The following is a 22049-nucleotide window of genomic DNA, read 5'->3' on the forward strand; positions in this document are numbered from 1 at the left end:
AACGCTCTTTTTACAAACAAACAAACATGCATACACACAACTCGTTTTTATATAGATAGATAGATAGATAGATACAATACAAATTAACTACGTAAAACTTGTGAATATACAACAGTCTTCGCTGTCCCATTGTCTGTGCGTATAAATAGATTGTCAGGTTTACCGACCCTCAAAGATGCAACATACAATTGTACATTGGTAAAGCAATCTGTATTAAGATCTATACCGCATTTTTCTAGTGATTGCCCTTGAGCTTTGTTGATGGTGGTTGCAAATGCTAATCGAATTGGGAATTGCAATCTTTTAAATTGAAAAAGCGGATCCGTTGGAATCATGGGAATGCGAGGATTAAGAACAGCCTCACCCTCATAAGGCCCTGTCAAGATTGTGGCCTCTATTAGGTTTTCCATTGTTTTTTTACGGCACGTCGCGTGCCATTGCAAAGCTTTGGTGGGTTGATATTTCTTAAAAGTATTATTGGTACGCCTATTTTTAGTTGTAGCACGTGTGGTGGAAACCCTGAAGGAACTATGGAATTTAAAAATTCAGATGGATAATTAACCGCTTCATTTGGTTCAACGACGAATTGGTGAAACAATTCACGGCATTTTAAAATATAATTTTCTTCATCCTGCCGAATCATTAGTCTATAGGAATAATAATGCATTGCACTGCATTTCTTATTCATTTCTTTGTTAGTGGCTGGATTTATCAATTTAATATTAAAGTGATAGCCGTCGGCTCCATCCCAAAAAATGATAGGATATTGTAGGGCATCGTAGCATCGATGAGTTTCAGCAATTCTTAACAACTAAGCGTTTCGCTTATGAAGAATAATATCTCGAGAGCAGCAAGTCTGCTTTCGCGTTGCTCTGGTAGTTCCTCGGCACGCTTTCTTTTCTGACTTTCTCTATCAGCAGCAAGTTTTTTGGCATAGACTCTTTGAGCATCTTCATCGGCTTTTGCCATTGTAAGTTCATCAGTCATTGTAAACTTAAACATTAATAGATTTCTACGTGAACATATGTCTTAAATATCTTGAATGACGTCACCGTCAAAGCAAAAATGACGACAACTAATTTCATGACGTCAGTCAACACAGAAACATGACGTCACCTGATCCACAGACAGACACACAGACAGACAACTTATTTTTATATATATAGATATAGATATATATATATATATATATATATATATATATATATATATATATAATATATATATATATATATATATATATATATATATATATATATATATACAATAATAATAATAATCTTTATTCTTTCCCTTTATCACAATGCAATAACATGGGTATCGTCAAACAAAAAAAAAGAGAAAAACGCAAAAAGACGCAACATTAAAAACACAAATGATGAGCTATCACTTCGATTTGAGGATATTCGTTGTAGTGCTTCACGTAGTATGGAACGAATGAGTTTAAAAATCTTGTCGTTGAGTGTGTAGGCGGGGATTCTAACAGTTCTTTTCCCTCTTTAAGAGTTGCCAGCATCGTCTTGTGTGCGTGGGTCACTGAAGTAGACTGAGGCAGGATATCTCTGTGCGTTGGGGACTTCAGGATGTCGGCTCCAAACTTCATCAGCGTTTCGTGCCTCCTTTCATCCAGGATTGGGAGCCTGATTTCGCTCAAGCTTTCTTTGTAGTTTTTGTAATTTGATCCAAGAATAATTTTGCAGGCTCTTATCTGAATTGTTTCAAGCTGACTTCTGTATTTCTCTGTGAGCGATGGGTGCCAGACAGGACAGTCGTACATGACTATGGGCATTACATAAGTTTTGTAGCACGAAAGAAGGAGTTGTTCTGTCATTCCAAACCTTCTGAGATTTGCGAAGAATTTTAGAAGACCAGCTGCTTTTGCTGTGATCTGGTTGATGTGATCTCCGAACGTAAGATCGTCACTTAGTTTGATGCCGAGTATTTTGACTGATTTCTTTGTTTGGAGAGGTGCAGATTCGTCAATGCTCTTCTTCTTTAGGAATTTGACACGCAACACACAGCTTTTCTCGAGGCTTAGCTGGAGCTTCACTTGATCAGCTTGATCCCGAAGCTCTGCAACCAGGGACTCGAGTTGGCCGTGTGTTTGTGACAGGATTCGTAGTAGACTTATTGAACAATCATCTGCGAACTTGTACCTTTGTTTGTGTTGTCTCATCAGTCGGTTGATTACTATGACAAATAAGATGGGACCTAGCTTGCTTCCTTAAGCTGTTCCACATGTGATGTCTTGGAAGTTGGATGCTTCCCCGTTTTCAAGTTGTACGCACTGTTGACGACCAGAAAGGAAACTTGCGATGATGCACAGCAGAAAGTGCGATACCTACAGAGCACGGGCTTCATTGATAACAGTCTCGTGGTAAAGGAGATCAAAAGCTTTCACGAAATCAGAAATTATTATATCAGCAAGGGCCTCCAAAATTTCTAGGGTCTCTAGTAGATCATGAAGTAATCTGACCAGATAATGTTTTGTGCTGTGCCCACGACGAAAACAGAACTACATAGGGTCGATTTTATGTCCTACTTCTGCTAGTAGCCACTGTAAAATAAGTCTCCAAAGACTTTCGAGATGATGGGCGTCTTCGAAATCTGCCTAAGGTCTGACGGTGAGGTCGGTGATGTTTTCTTCGAAATAGGTGTGATAAATGCCTTTTTAAACTTATCTGGAGAAACGCCTTTCAGTAGACGCTGGTTATACATCATAGCCAATGGCGTGGCCAGGAAGGAGGAGCATGCGTATATCAGCCTTATAGGAATTTCGCCGGGGTAAGAGGCTTTTCTAATATCTAGGTGTTCAAATTTTTCTTGGACCTGGGAAATTGTGATGACAGGGATGGTTTCGACCGGACCATTCTGTGGTTCCACTGTGGACTTTGGTCGCAATAGAACAGTTGCGTGGTCGCTGGTTGAGAATGGTGCTTCCACCGAGGGATCTAAGTAGAAATCACCAAGTGTAGTGAAGATCAAGTCGAGGGTGTTTTCTCCCCGCTTTTTTAATTTAACTATTTGACGAAGGGCTGTAGAGCTTTCGACCATAGAGGTCGTTGAAGTCCCCACAAAGAAAGATTCCAGCATATGGATATTTAGTTCTGATGAGGTCGCAACTTTGTTGGAGATTTTCCACTAATTGTCGCCGGTATGGTCCTCTTGGAGGGAAATATACCGTGGCATATATCAGTGACGACACTTGACGAGGCAGGCCTTTTGGTCGTGCCCACAGCCATGAAACTTCGATGTCATGGGTCTATATATATATATATATATATGGAAGTTTCCCTCTCCCTACCCATTGACCGTTAGTCGAACCCAACCATATGGGATATTCAGGTTCTTAACACACCCCTAATTTGCGGATATTTTGTAAAGAAATACAAGTTTCTTCTGAAACCACAAGATATAAGAAATGGCAACAATAAAGATATAAGACAACAAATAACAATGGATGACACACATAACAACAAATAACGAACAAGTCAAACAACAAAAAGATATAACAAAGAAAAGGAATATTTGCACTTTATGTTGCACTTTAATACAACATCAAAGCCATATGTTATAGCACTGGTATAGAAAGATTTCATTCCCAATTATGTACAATACTAATCGTCACGACATAAACAACACTAGTAATAGATCAAAACAGTGGAATAAAAATAAATAATCTATTTCTGTTTGACTTAAGGAAAAATCAAAATATAGAAAATAGGAAAAAAATAAACTAACAACTGGTTCTTTTTTCTTTAGAAAAACACAAAGCAACTGTTTTTGAAGAAAAAATTTCTTTCAAGATGTTTTCTGTTGACATTTTGTAATATTCAAGCTTTAAAATGTTAGTTACACACCCTTAACATCTTTCAACAGGTTTTACCGTCAAATATAGAACAAATGACCTGTCATAGTTGTATCAATGAACTGTAACTGTCATAATGAACTGTCTCTGTCACAGTACAAAGAGTAAAACAAACAGATAATATTTTAGAATGATTATTTTAGAGAGCTTGAAAAATCTCTTAATCTTTATTTGTATCATATTACGGCAAGTTAAAAAATGATAGCAAAAGAATAATGAATTGAAGAGTAAGAACCATGAGAAAAAGAAATAAAAGAATCAACTTGGTGTTCGTACAGGTTTGTAAACCAGGCACAAGTGACTTGGCGGAGTAGGACAGCTTTAAAGCCTTTGGTAACAAAATGAAGCACCCTTTCTTCAGTTTTATATGGTAGCTTTTCATTATTGAAAAAAAGGTATATAATACGACAGTTGACTTTAGAGTCACTACCAGAGGCGCTGATTTCCGTTTCTTGGCCCTTCAGTTAGAAAGTGGATGGGGGCCAGTTATCCTGTGCTTTTACACACCCTTTCTGTTTACCTTTCCTAGATTTCTCCAGGTAACCGTTTGGGGCAGGGTTGGCTCTATCTCAAATTCGCCACACTGACTCTTGTTTCAAACCAAATATGAAGCAGCACCAGGGCTCAATCACCAGCCAAAAGGAAATAGGATCACAAGTCTAGCGCACTAATCACTCAGCTAGAACGGCTGAAACACATTGAAACACGGCTGAAACATATTGAAACTCGAGTAAATTCTCGCATACTCATCAATGTCCTATCCAGGATTTGTGTGTGTGTGTGTGGCGGGGGGGGGGGAGAAGTTAGCAAAAAAACTTAGAAATACATCAAATATTTGCTTATTTGTATTTTTGTTAAGTTTTTATAAATCAGGAAAAAATTTGAGGTGGGGGGTTCAAACCCCCCTAGGTACGGTCTTTATACACATACAACGTATTTACAATAAAAACAAATCCAAGAAAAAAATGCTTGATCTTGTATCACCCAGAATATTTTAAGATTAATCACTTTAAAACTGAACCAAATGCTTAAACTAAAATTTTGATAGGTGAAATTTTACATATTTTATTTTGAAATTTTCCATACACAAGAAGTTTCCGAGAAGAGCTAGAAGTTTTGCATATTAAGGTCTCAAAGACCCTTCGTATGCATAGCTATCCGTTTATATAACGAATAGGTCAAAATTGATTAACACTGTTTGATGAATTCTATTGACGAAATTCGTCAATTTTGGCAAAAAATTAACTCATTCACTCAATCATTTAACGAACGAATCAATTTATTTCGTCAATTAATTCATTAGGCCGAAAAAAAGGATAATCCTGATTAATGCCAGAATTTAGAGCCCTTCTAGTCTCATATCATCGATTACAAGAAGATAAATTGTGTTTCACCCCTTTTTTTGATAAGTACAAAATGTGTTTCTAATAAACCAAGCGTTTTTGCAAAGTTGTTTTCATTCTCAATCAGTTAATAGGGGAGAAAAATTACTTACAAATGGCGGTAGAGCCTGTTCGGCCTTCTCTGCAAGGTCATCTATTAACTCGTTTAAAAGTCGATAGTGTCGCACATATTGTTTGTCAAATAACTCCATTAAAACATCTTTTGTCTCTTCTTTTGTCCGATTTTCCAAATCGACCTAGAAGAGAAATAAAATGTAAAAAAAGTAAAAAATAAAAGTGAAAAAAAGTAAGAAGTAAAAAAAAGTGTAACAGAAATTTCCCTATTAAACCAGAATGATAAACTCATACCTGCTACATAGCATGAAAAGTGAGGACTTAAAAATTACCCGTTCAAAGTGTCAAGGAAGTCAAAATAAAATAGCCCCCCCCCCCCCCCCCGTGATCAATGTCATATCTATTTATACTTGGAAACCGCTAGTTAAAATAACTAGTAGGTATACTAATTATTTTAAGTTTAGAGATAATTTGTCCCTATGTCCCACCTGTGAATATAGATAGATATATATATATATATATATATATATATATATATATATATATATATATATATATATATATATATATATATGTTTTTAACTACGTAAAACTTGCGAATATACAACATTCTTTGCTGTCCCATTGTCTGTGCATATAAATAGATTGTCAGGTTTACCGACTCTTGAACATGCAACATATAATGGTCCATGAGAAAACAATCCGTATTCAGATCTATACCTCATGATTCTAATGATTGCCCTTGAGCTTTGTTGATGGTGATTGCTAATCGACCATTCCCTGAGTCGCCATCGTCATTTATATATCCCCCTGTGCACCCCGGTGTCCCCTTTGTAGTTATGTCCCTGTGTCCCGGTCGTCATTTATATTCCCTGTGTCCCGGTCGTCATTTGTGTCCCGGTGTTCCAGTCTGTGATTTCTCTTTGAGTGTCCCGGGCGTCATTTATATTCCTTGTGTCCCGGTGTCCCGGTCGTCATTTATATCCCCCTGTGCCCCCCGGCGTCCCCATTGTAGTTGTGTCCCTGTGTCCCGGTCGTCATTTATATTCCCTGTGTCCCGGTCGTCATTTGTATCCCGGTGTCCCGGTCTGTATATACATTCGTTTTTTAGTTTTGTTTTTCTCCTTTATTTTTTTCCTTTTTTCTTTTTTTTCTTTTTTAGTTTATTTAGATTTTTAGATTTTTTAGTTTTTTTATTAGTTTTTAGTTTTTTTGTAGTTTTTACCATTTTTTTAGTTTTTTTAGTTTTTTTTTTTTTACTTATGTCCTGGTCGTCATTTATACTCCCTGTGTCCCGGTCGTCATTTGTGTCTCGGTGCTTTGTTGATTGCTAATTTATATTATATTTATATTTATATTTATTAATATTTTTTTTAGTTTTCTTTTCTCTTATTTTTCAGTTTTTTCCTTTTTTTAAGTTTTTTCTTTTTTAGTTTTTAGTTTTTTTTTTGTTTTTTACCTTTTTTTAGTTTTTTTAGTTTTTTTAGTTTTTTAGCTTTTTTAGTTTTTTTATTAGTTTTTAGTTTTTTTTTAGTTTTTGCCTTTTTTTAGTTTTTTCAGTTTTTTTTAGTTTTTAGTTTTTTACCTTTTTTTAGTTTTTTTTAGTTTTTAAGCTTTTTTAGTTTTTTTTCTTTTTAGTTTTTTTTTGTAGTTTTTACCTTTTTTAGTTTTTTTTCTTCTTTTGTATTAGTGTGAAATAATTCAGACGTCATATGCGGACAAACACGACGTCACTCGACAGACAGACAGACAGACATAACCCACAAACAACTTATTTTTATATATATTTATGCATATTTTTTTAGTTTTCTTTTTCTCTTTTATTTTTCAGTTTTTTCCTTTTTTTTAGTTTTTTTCTTTTTTAGTTTTTAGTTTTTTTTAGTTTTTTACCTTTTTTTAGTTTTTTTTAGTTTTTTTAGTTTTTTAGCTTTTTTAGTTTTTTTATTAGTTTTTAGTTTTTTTGTAGTTTTTGCCTTTTTTTATTTTTTTCAGTTTTTTTTTAGTTATTAGATTTTTACCTTTTTTTAGTTTTTTTTAGTTTTTTAGCTTTTTTAGTTTTTTTTTTCTTTTTAGTTTTTTTTGTAGTTTTTACCTTTTTTAGTTTTTTTCTTCTTTTGTATTAGTGTGAAATAATTCAGACGTCATATGCGGACAAACATGACGTCACCTGATCCACACACAGATCCACACACAGACAACTTATTTTTATATATATAGATTAAAATTACCTTTACCAGAAAAAATAAGTAGTGACCTATCTTTTATTACGGATATTCTAATAGGTAATGGATATTCCGAAAATATGATTCCTCGAATAATTAGAAATAGGGGAAAAAAGTTAATATTTTTACAACTGGAAAGTTCTTACAATTGAATAGTTTTTTACAATTGAAAAAGAAACAGAGAATAATTTACCGTTTCTGGATATTTTGATCCATAGAAATAATAATGAACTAGCTTTTTTAATATACCGTAAACCAACTAACAACAATCGTTATTTGTCTTTCGCATCAAATCCTCCGATCCAAGTAAAAAGAGGGGTAGTTATTTCTTTAGTTGATAGGGTATTAAAATCAGCATCATTAATTTTTATTAAGGATATTCTAGTAGGAAATGGATATCCCGAAAATATGATTTCTCAAGTAATTTGAAAAAAAGAAAAAAAAGTTAATGGAACATGTAGTATTAGAAGAATATGGGTCAACCCAACAAACAAATTACACAACTTTGCCTTATGTCCCAATTTTGTCACAGAAATTAAGAAGAGAACTAAAAAAAAAAACATAATATAAAAACAGCATTTAAATCAAGACAAACTATAAGCTCTTTGCTAAATTATGGAAAAGACAAGGTTCCAAAAAATATACAAATATACAAATAATTCCCGCCATCTCCCCCGACCATATTGTATACGTGTGCAAGCTAAACAACACACAGAGTGAAAATAGTAGAAGTAATCCTCCAAGGTTGATCCAAGAGATCCCCTTAGTAAAAAAAAAGAAGAAAAATTATAACCTCTAAACGCACCTTTTCTGCCCTGACAATTCCCTTCGCCTAAAAATGGGACCTGTGTGCACGGTTATGCCTCCACACTCCCAGGGCACTAGAAGAGGAGGGCAAGGGACAGCATACCTACCAAGGTTCCAAAAATAATTTTGGAACCAAGGTTCCAAAAATTGGAGTATACAAAATTTTATGCTCTTGTGGTAAATGTTATGCATGATGAAGACAGCAGAATTTAGAAAATAGGCTAAAGCAACACAAAAATGCCATAGGTTGCTCGCTAAAACATAATCAAAAACAGTAAACCATTGAACCAGCTGTTACTGAAAACATTTTTAACTTTCCTCATCACAATATTTTTTTTGATCAGACAAGAATTTTAGCTACGTCTGTAGAATCTTTGCAAAGTTTCAAAAAAAAATTATAGAAATAAAAAAGAATTATCTATGAGCATATTAGTATTAACAGAGATGAAGGGGATTTTTAGGATAAACTCAATTAATAATAGTTTAATTAAGGAGCAGGTGAAATGGTGAACCAATAGTGATTTACATAATAGTCATGGAATAAATGATAACCTTGCGAACAAAAGTCAGAATGAGGTTAAATCCGAAAAAAGTCAACGGACTGCAGCTAAACTAGCAAACAAACAAAAAATTCATTTAATTTATTATTCATGAATTTATTTGTTAACCTGAGAAACTTCGTTAGGGGTGATGGATCTGGAGTTTGGTGAGCTTTTTTTGTTTGATAAAATAAATATAGTCTTCACGTTTAATAGATTCCCATTTATACACTGAATGTTGAGAGGAGTAACCCGTGGTTTCACTATAGACATTCGCTTTGGCTTTATTCTTACGTTGTGACATTAGTGCAGGAAGTTTATTTATAATGTGAGTTGTTCTTATTTACTTTTTTCGTGAGTTTAGTTTTCTTTTTATGTGCGTGTTATATTTTTAAAAACAACTTTCTTTCTTTTTTGTTTTTTTTTTTCGTTTTTTCCGCTGAAAAAGGCTCCCGGAAATGGGGCTGAAATATTCAGAATATTTTTTTTAATGAAAGTTTTTTGTTTTTATTATTTTTTCACTGCTTTGTTGAAACCAAACCCGTTGTTTTTGTTGTTTTTTTGCTTAATTTTTCTTAAATGGAAAAGCAGTGTGGTCTAAGAAATTATTATTTCTATTCAATCCTTCCTTCTTCACACCCTCCCAAGAAGTTCCAATTTCCTTTAAATCCTTTCTTGCGACCTCTTAGCTCCCCCTCCCCCCCATTCGGGGACGATCCGTTTTTCGTTTGGTCATATTGGCAATCTGTTATCCTTCAGCCGCAAAATCTGACCTAAGCATCTCTATCTGTCTTTCATTATAGCCCTAAAACAGGATAGAAACACATATTCTGTACAGCTTCCAGTATGAAATTCAGTATATCAAACAGGTACCTAAGATAATCCGTAGACAATTCCTCTGGCCCTTCGTCTTCTGAAACGCCCACGTTTAAAACCACTGCCATCACTATAACTTCACTGCCCACTATAACCACTGCCATCACTATAACATTTGAAATCATTATAACTTCCAATATTTTAATCTTGGATCCCAGAATTATCTTCCTATTTTTCAAAACCTTTTCGACAGTGAAAAAATATCATAGGCCTTGACTGTTCTACTTTTAACATCTTCCCCATCATTTTTGCTAATAATATCGCCCACAAAACTGTTACTTGATCAATCTTGATCAATCTTCTCCTTGATCAGCCTTTATTTATTCCCAGTCTAGGCGACTTAGTTTTCTTAACATAAATTTCCAAGTCTAGTCATGCCTCCTGAACTCACAAAAGATACAAAAACCATTGGTTTCTTTTTCCTCAATGACATTAAAAAAAATGTCTCCCTCCTCATGCCTCCTGATCTCAAAAGATACAAAAAACCATTGATTTCCTCTTCCTCGATGACATTAAAAAAATGTCTCCCTCCTCATGCCTCCTGATCTCAAAAGATACAAAAAACCACTGATTTCCTTTTCCTCAATGGCAAAAAATGTCTCCCCCTCATGCCTCCTGATCTCAAAAGATACAAAAAAAACATTGAATTCCTTTTCCTCGACGACATTAAAAAATGCCTCCCTCCTCATACCTCCTGACCTCAAAAGATACAAAAAACCATTGATTTCCTCTTCCTCAATGGCATACAAAATACCTCCCTCCTCATGCCCTCTGATCTCAAAAAATACAAAAAACCATTGATTTCCTCTTCCTCAATGGCATACAAAATGCCTCCCTCCTCATGCCCTCCGATCTCAAAAGATAGAAAAACCATTTATTTCTTCTTCCTCAATGCCTCCTGATCTCAAAAGATACAAAAATCATTGATTTCCTCTGCCTCAATGGCATACAAAATGCCTCCATCCTCATGCCCTCTGATCTCAAAAAAATACAAAGAATACCATTGATTTCCTCTTCCTCAATAACATTTAAAAAATGTGTCCCTCCTCTTGCCTCCTGATCTCAAAAGACATAGAAAACTATTGATTTTCTCTTCTTCAGTGACATTAAAAAAAAAATGCATCCCTCCTCATGCTTTCTGATCTCAAAAGATACAAAAAACCATTGATTTCTTTTTCCACAGTGACATTAAAAAAATACCTCCCTCCTCATGCCTCCTGACCTCAAAAGATATAAAAACGATTTATTTCCTCTTCCTCAATGACATTAAAAAAAGAAAATTCATACAAAAAACAATTTTCTTCATTCAAATCACCAGCGCATTTAAGTCTAGGATAGTTTTACCTTCGCACTGATCATTATTCTTTTTATTTGTTTATTTTTTTTGCTGGATTTTGGTGCCCTGTTAGTATCAGGTGGTTATTTTATCTTGTTTTATGTTTTCGCTCAACAAAAGAAATGAGAATCAAGCGCCAGGAGTGTTTTATTCTAAAAAGACAAGATTGTTATCAATTCTCGGTACAATTTGTCAATCAGACACACGAGGCCATAGGCCAGTTTGACTAGAACTCAGTAAATGAATAGTTAGTTCAAAAACAAGGTTGAACCGTTAAAATAAAAATGTTTTATCAATATTCTTTTCTACCAATGTTCCTCAACCAAATCATTAAAACTGAATTTGATAACTATATATACATAAAATGAATCTTCATCTTGGGTACTTCAAAATATAAAACAGCGACTGCACTGGTTCGGCAATGTAAAACGAATGAATCCCGAACGTGCCCAAGATCGCGCTTGAAGGAACAACTGAAGGACTTCGACCACGAGGAAGACCTCGTAAAAGGTTGATCGAAAACTTTGACCGACAACGTATTGCCCAACTATCCCCAACTGCACTTGACAGAACACCGTATCGAGTCCTATGCTCGTAAATTTTCAGTGCCAAACTCTCTCCAAACTATTCTCCTGAAATATAAAAGCAATGTTTTTTTCCCTGAAATATCATGAATCTTTCATGTTTTAGCTGATTCGACATAAGTTTATTGTATTTAATATTAATTCAATCTATGACTTCTCAATTTCCAAAATCATAGGCAGCGCAATAACGCTGCCTAAGTGAAGAGTGATATGGGAACAATGCATATATTTTTTAGACTAAGGCTCTTCGTATCGAAGGAGTTATCGTATAAACTTAAAAAAGGGCCCATTCGATTGAAAATTGAAAGGGTTAGTCCCCTTTTTAATATGCGAAAGTGAACGGAGGGCAACAAACCCCTCTCGCACGCCCATCATTAGCCCAAATACATCAAATCAAAATTTTGATATAGCCATTTTGTTCAGCGTCGTGAAAAGTTCCGGAAATTATGTCTTTGAGAATGACAATCCCCCTCCCCCCAACAGGACAACTCCCCTCAACATATCGAGTCCTATGCTCGCAATTTTTCGCTGCCAAACTCTCTCCAAACTATTCTCCTGAAATATAAAAGCATTATTTTTTTTCCCTGAAATATCATGGACCTTTCATGTTTTACCTGATTGGACATAAGTTTACTGTATTTAATATCAATTCAGTCTATGACTTCTCAATTTCCACAATCATAGGCAGCGCAATAACGCTGCCTAAGTAAAGAGTGATGTGGGAACAATACATTTTTTTTAGACTAGGGCTCTTCGTATTGAAAGAGTTGTCGTATAAACTTAATAAGGGCTCATTCGATTGGAGATCGAAAGGGCTAGTGCCCTTTTTAATATTCGAAAGTGGACGGAGAGCAACAAACCCCTCTCACACGCCCATCATTTGCCCAAATACATCAAATCAAAATTTTGAGATAGCCATTTTGTTCAGCGTAGTGAAAAGGTCTAGAAATTATGTCTTTGATAATAATCTACGCACGAATCGCGACGCAAGTTTGTTTGTACCTTTTTTTCTGTTAGTTTGTTATTTAGTATAGTGAAGCAACGCAAATTAGCTGTTAGCTACGATGTTGTTTTAAATAAACCTATCTCTCTATCTCTCTCTCTGTATGTTATGCCTTGGGGGCATACAAGGTTTTTATGAAAGGATGGTCAAATAAACTTCGAAGAGGGCTCATTGAATTGGTAATTAAAAGCTATAGTGTTCTTTTTAAGATTTAAAGTTCTCGGAGGGCAGATATCCCCCCACACCTCGTATTTTCCCGAAAAGCACCTAATAGAAATGTTGACATGGCCATTTTGTTGTCGCAAAAACTTCAAAAAAGTCTCATTATATTGGAGGACTAGAACCCTTTTAAATAGTCAAAAGTGATGAGAGGGCAGCAAGCCTCCCCCTCCCACACCCATCGATTCCCAAAACATACAATCAAAATTTTTAGACAGCAATTTTGTTCAGCGTAGTTAAAAGGTATGGAAATTATGTCTTTGAGGATAACAACCTCCTCAGAGTCATCAGCCCAAGGATTTTAAGTTATGCCCCAAAGGCATATGAGGTTTTATATTAAGGGTCGTCGTATAAACTCCAGATGGGGCTTATTGGATTGGAAATAAGATGTTCCAATGCCTTCTTTAAGAGTGGAAGAGATCTTGCACAGCCGCCCGCCTCCACGTCGTATTTTCCCCAAATGCATCCGATAGAAATTTTTTGATAGTCATTTGTTCAAAAATAGCCCAAAGATTATATAACAAGGCCTTTGGGATTGCCAGAATACTCAGAGTCTGGGGGTAAGGGTTGTAGGTTATTCCCAGGGTCATATAAGACTTTTATGGATAAGACTTTTTTCGGGGAGGTCGTGTGATCATTAGAAGAGGCTCATTTGATTGAAAATGTCAAAAGGGTGTGTCACAGGAATAACTGAGTATATTAATTTGGAAATTCCAGGAAATGATAAGGGTACCATCTACCAAAATAACCAAGATGGTGCATCAGGCAATTGGGGACTGCCGTTCCCCAAATATCATCATACTGGTTGATTTAAAGAATAGAAAAAGTAATACGGCACTGGCCCTTATAACACTACGATACCTCTTACTCCTTATAACACTATTACTCCTTATAGCGCTAAACACCTTACAATACTAAGTAACACTATTACAGTCCTTACCGGCGGAGCTGATCTCTGTTTCATGGCCCTTTAGCCAGGAAGTGCCATGGGAGGCTGGGGGCCAGTCATCCTGTGATATCACACCCTTCCTGCTTATTTTTACCAGGTTTCTCCAGGTACTCATTACAAGTTGGGTCGACTTTGGCTGAGATTACCCAGTCACACCACTGACCCTCGTCCCAAACCACATGGATTGAAAGGGCTAAGCAGGCTCTGTGGCTACTGCCTTCGTCAGATATCACTCCCTTGGACAAATTAATTGGAAGGAAGAGGCACGCCTATTTCCCTCAGATTTTTTTTTTTGCTCTTTCCCCTAGACTTTTACATACATCTTTCTTAAGGTATATTTATCAATAGATGCCTTTCTATGATATTTCTATAAAAAAAAAGTTTGGCCCTTGTCTGCAGATATGGGGAAATATATGTTGAATTGAGATACTGAGCCCCCACCCAAAAAAAAATCGTGAATTGACGCGACTGACCCATCGGACTTTTTTTTATAGGGTTAGGTGAAGAATGTAGCGATTCGAACAACAATAAAGGATTTAATACTCCTGCAACCATTGATGAAGCTATCTTCCAGCAAACGTTATCTCTTGGGGAGTAGATTTAAGTCTATATCCACTCTTTCCCCTAGTGGGGGGGGGGGCTTTTTTGCTCTTTCCCCTAGACTTTTACATACATCTTTCTTAAGGTATATTTATCAATAGATGCCTTTCTATATTTCTATATAAAAAAAAGTTTGGCCCTTGTCTGCAGATATGGAGAAATATATGCTGAATTGAGATACTGATCCCCCCCCCACCCAAAAAAAATCGTGAATTGACGCAACTGACCCATCGGACTTCTTTTTATAGGGTTAGGTGAAGAATGTAGTGATTCGAACAACAATAAAGGATTTAATACTACCGCAACCATTGATGAAGCTATCTTCCAGCAAACCTGGCAAGAACGTGAGTACTGTCTTCTTTTGCGTAGTGCAACTTGTACTTTTCAAGTATAGTAGATAAAATAAACCTAGTCAAAATGTTTCAGCGAATGCCTCTGTAATAAATTGCTAATTATGAAGATACTTTATAGGTACCCTGTAAAATTTCAATAAAAAAAAAGACAAATACTTACCTCATCCCATGGGAAATAATCTTTTATAAGCTTATCCCAGGATACAATTCTTTTTGTCTTTTTCGCAAAATCCTTTGCAACATTATATAACCTCTGCAGCTCGTCTGGCGACCAATCTAAAACAAACAAATATATATTTTTTTTTTAATTACGGTAAAAAAAGCCTCAGGAATCAGTATTTAAATCATGAGGGAAGAAAGTAGAATTACTCCCTGAGATTGGTCTGCAAAATCCCTCCCAGAGAAATTTCAGCCTAAAGATGGGCTGTTTTGATCCCCCCTCCCTCCCAAGAGCTATATCTATGCTAACCTATGGGTGTGAAGGAATATTTGGTTGCCAATATTTGATTGTGCCAAATTACTGATACCCAAGACGAAATTCTAGAGAGACAGAGCGAAAACAAACGATCCGAGGGAAAAAGAAGATATAATCAATGTTACCTAGGTCTAGCAATGCACAAGATAACAAAGAAGCCAAAGAAAACTTCCCCAATATAAATAATTTCAGAGACCCCACTCCCCTCCCGAAATGCAGAATCTTTATACTAAGGCTTGAACAAAACTAGCATACATCCATAGGTATTAGACTCAATTTGTGGATCCTTTTTGGATTAAGCAAAAAAAAAAGTTTTTTTCAACTAAAAGTGAGAAGTAACATTAAAATTAAAACGAACATAAATAACACGTATTAGGGGGGCTGTGCTCTCTCTGATACTTCAATTCACGTTGAATTTTTTTTAGTACTTTTAAAAAAGCCTCTTATAGTTATAATTAAATGACCCATGTGTATCAGGAGTTTTTCTTAAAGAATTGGGAACTTCTGCGTAGGCTAAACCCCACGAGGAGGGGCCAACCTTCATTAATATACAGTAGTTTCTTAAGCGGTTTCGGGGGGTCGTGTGTGTGGGGGTTAGGGTTTTGGTTTGATACGATAATACCTGAAAGAAAAAAATAACAACAGACAAACAAATAAATAAACATACATCCTTGATCTTTCTTTAGGCAAAAAAAATACAAAATTCCACGTTTTTTTTTTTTTATGTGAGCTGGAAACTTCTATATAAGAGTTCAAAGGGCTTTTCCTCCTCTACACCCCGCTCCTTACGCTAAAGTGTTTTTTTCTAAGTAGAGTTGCGAGAAAGAATCAAACTTTAGCGCAAGGAGCGGGGTGTAGAGGAGGAAAAGCCCCTTTCATATACGGAGTAATTTCTGTTCGTTTTCAGTTTTAATGTCGCTCCTTACTTTCATTTCAAAAAACTTGTTTTTTTTATTTAATTACTGAAAGTTTTTGAATTAATGCATGTCTGATTTTGGCTCTCCGTGCATAAATTATTAAAATGAAATTTGCATATTAATTCTTTTTTTGGCTAAATGGTTTTCTCTTAGTTTTGATCAGACGATTTTGAGAAATAAGGGGTGGGGAAGGAGGACTAGTTGCCCTCCAATTTTTCGGTTACTTAAAAAGGCAACTAGATCTTTTAATTTTTAACGAACGTTTTTATTAATAAAAAATATACGTAAGTTAAGGATTAACTTACGTAACAAACTTTTATATTCTTATATTTTTGATTATATATACGAAGGGGTTGGTCCCCTCGTTAATACCTCGCTCTTCACACTAAATCTTGTTTTGTGCCAATTCTTTAAGAATGACCACTGAGTCAGAAAGGCCGTAGAATAAATAGTTGAAATTACTTAAAAAAATTTTAGCATAAAGAGCGAAGTATTTATCTCCTCCTAAATACCTCGCTCTTTATGCTAAAGTATTTTTAGAACCCCTCATATGCGTAATAATCTCTGTTCGTTTTAAGTTTTAATGCTTCTCCTTACTTTCAATTGAAAAAACTTTTTCATGTTTATATTTTAATTGTTTTTTTTTTAATAGTAATGCTAGAAAATCCTGCGCCCTTTTCACTGAATTTCTCTTCTCCCATGAAATATTCCTCCAAGGAAAGATCCTCCGATATAGTCCCCTCCCCTGAACTCCACACCCAAACCAAAACAATGAGTTTCGATATCAAAAATTTAATTTTGCAAATGTCTGACAGTCTCGAAGACAAAGATACAGGGAGCTTTTTCTAGTTAGTTCAAATTGTTAGTTCAAATTGACCATTTTTTTCGTCAATAAACAGAATCTATATCCACAAAAATTCTGTAAAATTGAAATCATAAAAATAATTCGAGAAATGAATGATCAAACAATTCCGGTGTTCAACGGATAATAAAACAATATATTTATTTGAAAGAATTTACAAAAAAAAACAGGTCACCACCTTCAGATTAAATTTACAGGTTAAAAACATTTGAACCATATAATTTAAGTTTCTAAGTTTATATATGGTAACAGGCAATATAATCTAAGTAATCATTGGCATTAATTAAATAATATATAATATCAACCTAAACATTGGCATTGTTTTCTCTTATCTCACTGGCTGTGTTTATCTTTCTTCATTCTTCACTACCGATATCAAAAATATTAAAAAAGTTTCAAAATTTACCAAAAGCCGATATAAAAAATTTAGTTTTGCAAATGTCAGCGTCGGCTGACAGCCTCGAAGACAAAGATACAGGGCGCTTTCGAAGCAATTTTGATAAAAATTGATATGTTGACATAGTTATGCCAACAAATTTGAGAATCTAACGAGAGGCTAGTTTAAAATAGAAGGAAAGTATCATCTATTACTTATTGTTAAGCAAAGCACTTTCTAATCCGCGTACAACATAAATAATGTGTATATTGTCCGCAAAAATTTCAATCAAGGCAGTTAGCACAACAAGAAACTACCAAAGCTGTCAAATTATTCAATGAGCCTTCTTTTGAGCCGCATTTTCATGTTTTCAGAGCAGATGTACTAGAATATTTTTAAGAGCTGTCATTTCCTTAACTTTAAAAAGAAAATCTACTCCGTTCAAAAATGTGCTTTCTAATCATATCAGTTTAATTAGATCTTAATGTCTCTATCTTTGGCACAAAACAGGAGAAGCTAAATTTTTTTCTAAGATTTCCGGGAAAGTATGTGTCGGTTTTTAGTCCTCTGTTACTTATTCGGATCTCAAGTCAAAGCTATACAAGTTATGGTAAAACCACCAAAACCATTCTAAATAATTCGGCCACACCAACTAAAAAGCTAGTAATGGACAAGATAGAGTGATTCGTTAGTGATTCTTTAATGGACAAGATATGATTCTTTAGTGATTCTTTAATGGACAAGATATGATTTTTTAGTGATTCTTTAATGGACAAAATATGATTCAATAGTGATTCTTTAAGGTATCGAAGAGCCTATTAGCAAGCAGGATCATAAAAATTAAAATATGTAGCCTATATACCTAAACTGAAATATTACCCATTTTTTAATTTACCTTAAAATTTCAAAAAAAAAAATATGATTATACATTTTAAAGCCGCAAAGTCCTTGTAAACCGCAGAATTGAACCTCGAACCATGGATAGAAAATATAAATAGTCTGTCTCTGAGTAAAATTACTGATATTTTCTAATATTACCAAACATAAAACTGATTGTCACCTATACACCTAAACACAAATATCGCTACATTTTTTTTCAATTAAACAACAATTTTCGATTTTATGAAAAGAATTAGAGGCTTCATAGAACAAAAATTATTTAATGTCAAGAAGAGACCACATTCCTTGCGACACGGGGGATTGAACCACGGTACCTGTTGTTTCCGGGCGTGGCTTCAACCATTCCGTTGTCACAAGGTGAATAGTTTAAATATTTAGACAATACATGAAATGATTGCAGAAAATAAACAGCTCATCTCAGAGAGAAAACGATGAATATATGCTATACAGGAAAAAGCTTTCTCTTAGCAAAAATCTAGTAAGTAAAAGTAAAAAGGGATAGGAAGAAACAGAAGGAGATACTTTTTGTGTATATATTGCAACTTAATTTTATTTTGCGGAGTATTGATTACTATTAATACGAAACACTATTTATACTTTACCACCTAAAACTATTAGATATAATTAATTCTAAAATCGACAGTCGGGTTGTTGTAATTTCATTTTCATTGACGAATTAACGGCATCAATTTTGATTGTTAGCGAAAATCCTACAACCAGACAAGGAGAACCACCATTCATGGATTGGGGATGGGGAATATTGGGTGTCAAATTCGTCAAAGCAAGCCATTTCCATGGCAATCATACGGTAAGTCGTGAAAAATACCAGACTGGAGGAAAGTGTGGGGGGGGGATTGACAACTTTACTTGCAAACAAGGCCATCAAACTGTATTGTGAGAAAGGACATGTGACTTCAACTTCTGATGGAATGATATTAAGAAAAACGTACGAAAAAGCAAATTTCTTATCAAGCCAAAGTTAGGATTTAATATACTCTTACTTGTAATTTCCCACTAGTTCCTTATGCTTAGCCAGGCAAGTAAAACCTTTAAATACAGTAAATTATTCAAAGTTCAAATGTATTGAGACAATTTATGAAAATAAAGAAAATGTTTCAATCTGGTAGGAAAATCTGTCAAATATGGGAAAGAATTTTCATTCATGACTTGGGTCCTTTTTATTAACAACAACACTATTTTGGGAGATCTTTTTTCCCGTTGGAAGGCCATAATAACATGGAAATCAGCTGATTCTGATAATTAGTCTTTATTTTTAGGCTTTAGTTTCTTAGTACGGGCAATCAAATTTACATATTCTAACATACTATGACAAGCAACTATTTCACAGTATATAGTGAGTAGGCTCAAAAGATTTTTCCAGGAAGATCAAAAAAATCAATCCACTCAATAAATGCATTGTAATTTATTTTTTTCATTGATAATCAAACACCAATGACTGGACTTCTACTGGTATTCCTAATTAGCCTAATTAGATACATGCCTAATTAGCCTAATAAGAGCCTACTTAGATACGTGGCAAATGCATGGCCATTTATTTCGGGGCTTCTTTTTTTCCAAGGGAGGACAATCTTAACAGGGAAATCAGCTGATTCTGATGTTACAAAAACAACTTGACAAACAAGAATTGATTGAAATCCTTCAACCCAACTGTCAGTTTTAGAATTAATCACACCTAATAGTTTTAGGTAGCACACTATTAATGATGTTTCTTGCTAATCTAAATCAAAACTCTAAGAAATGAAATTTTCAAAGCAATATATACACGACAAAAATCTCCTTCAATCCATCTTTACTTTACTTCCGAGATTATTGCTAAGAAAAAAGCAAATGCTTTTTCGTGTATAATATAAATTCTTTTATTCTCTCTCAGTTGAACTACTTATCTTCTTGTCTAAATATTTGAACTGTTCACCATGTGACAACTTATGTGTAATACAACTTATGTCTAATCTTATGAGTAATTTTGCACTAGTTCATTATACTTATCCAGCCATATTTGACTAAACTTTGGAGGGGACTTGGTCAACTGGAAATCAAAAGTTGGAGTGCCCTTTTCAAGATTTGAATAAACTTAAAAAGGGGCTCAGTCAATTGGAAGCTGAAAGTTTCAGTGCCTTTTTCTAAGATTTAGCCCTGTTTTCAACCAATTGCTACCAAATGAGTTGTTACTTACTCTAATTTCTTTAAAAAATTCTTATTCTAGCTTAATGGCCCTTGTGTTTCAGTAGTTGTTTTAAAAGAACCTCAGATAACTAAAGAATTAGTTCTAAATGTGGAGGCCGGAGGTAAAAATTGATAAGCATCATAGCAGTATCCAGAACTTTAGTCTGGGGGGTTTCAGAACACACACAGTCACCTGATTCTGAGTCTGAAAGAGAGGGACCAGATCTGCTGGCACATCCTATTGAAGACAGTCTTAATCACTTTGAAAGTGGCTGAATGTTCTGCTATTATGATCCAGTAAACAAACGATCAAAGTGTTACAAACCACTTTTGACTTGTCTTCAGTGCTTTTATAAATAAATAAATAATAACATGGATATGATAAGAGAAATGTGATTGGATACAGCTAATTAAATATGCAAGGCTGTTAGGGTAACATTCCTTAGGTTTAAATGTAGAAAAAAATTGCTAATATAAATTTCTCCCAAATTCAAATCAAAAAACTTGATTCAAAAAACTTGATTCTTTTTTTTATTTTTATCAATTTTTTTGTTTACAAAATGAATGTCTGAAATTAGGCACTGTTCAAGTGTTGCAGTATTTCCTGAGGCACAAGATCACCAAAGAGATAAACTAGATGGTTAATTAAATTGATGAAACTCTAGATGAAAGAGTATTACCTTTTCACTTTAAAAGCTGGAAGTGATGCTTAAAAGAAATGCTCAACTGGTTGTGTGACTATAGGGCAACTCTAAAACACCAATTATACCCTATATTTCCAAGGGAGTACCTTATCTTACCAGTTTTACTTTATTTTACTTATTTTACTCACCAAGTGTTTATTTTACAGTTATTTTAGAACACTAGGTGGCAGTCAGTATATCTGTAGTGTTTCATGGAAGGTATACAAAGCAGCTGTTGATTTCTCTACAGACTTTATAAACTCTAGCAGTAGTATGTATATAGTATGTAGTAGCAGTATATGAAAAGGTAATACCCTATATTTCCAAGGGAGTACCTTATCTTACCAGTTTTACTTTATTTTACCTATTTTACTCACTAAGTGTTTATTTTACAGTTATTTTAGGACACTAAGTGGCAGTCAGTATATCTGTAGCGTTTCATGGAAGGTATACAAAGCAGCTGTTGATTTTCCTGAAGACTTTATAAACTCTGGCGGAAAAGTGGGAGCACAAGTTGTGACTTTAGATCTTTTCACCCCAGGGATGAAAACTTTCACTTCACCCCTGCTCTTTTCTTCAGGCGAGGGAGTGCCAGGGACAAAAACCCCTATTCAGAAAGTATACTCTCAAATCATCCTGACTCAGACATAGCATAATGAGCTCCTTTAGGGTCTCCTCAACTGTATGAACTAAAAATGCCTTTAGCTTTATAACACACAAAAGGTGGAAGCACTTTGCCTTCTACATTGCCACATATCACCAGGGATATTGCTTTCTTTATTTCATTATTTTGAATGGGTATTTGACACCTCTTTTCAGTAAACAAACCTCTTTAGCAG

At 34.7% G+C, this 22049-nt stretch overlaps 1 protein-coding gene across 1 annotated transcript in view; it reads right to left on the reverse strand.

Annotated features, from left to right (window-relative positions):
• The window catches only part of LOC136025746 (uncharacterized), a 46667-nt gene that overhangs the window by 18821 nt on the left and 5797 nt on the right, over positions 1-22049 (reverse strand). The window contains exons 2-3 of the mRNA XM_065701733.1: positions 14974-15089; positions 5364-5507 (exon numbers count right to left, since the gene is read on the reverse strand). Of these exons, the coding sequence (XP_065557805.1) occupies positions 5364-5507; positions 14974-15089 (260 nt within the window). The remainder of the gene's footprint in view (positions 1-5363; positions 5508-14973; positions 15090-22049) is intronic.

This window comes from Artemia franciscana, chromosome 1, assembly GCF_032884065.1.
Source record: "Artemia franciscana chromosome 1, ASM3288406v1, whole genome shotgun sequence".
Classification (NCBI taxonomy): Eukaryota; Metazoa; Arthropoda; class Branchiopoda; order Anostraca; family Artemiidae; genus Artemia; species Artemia franciscana.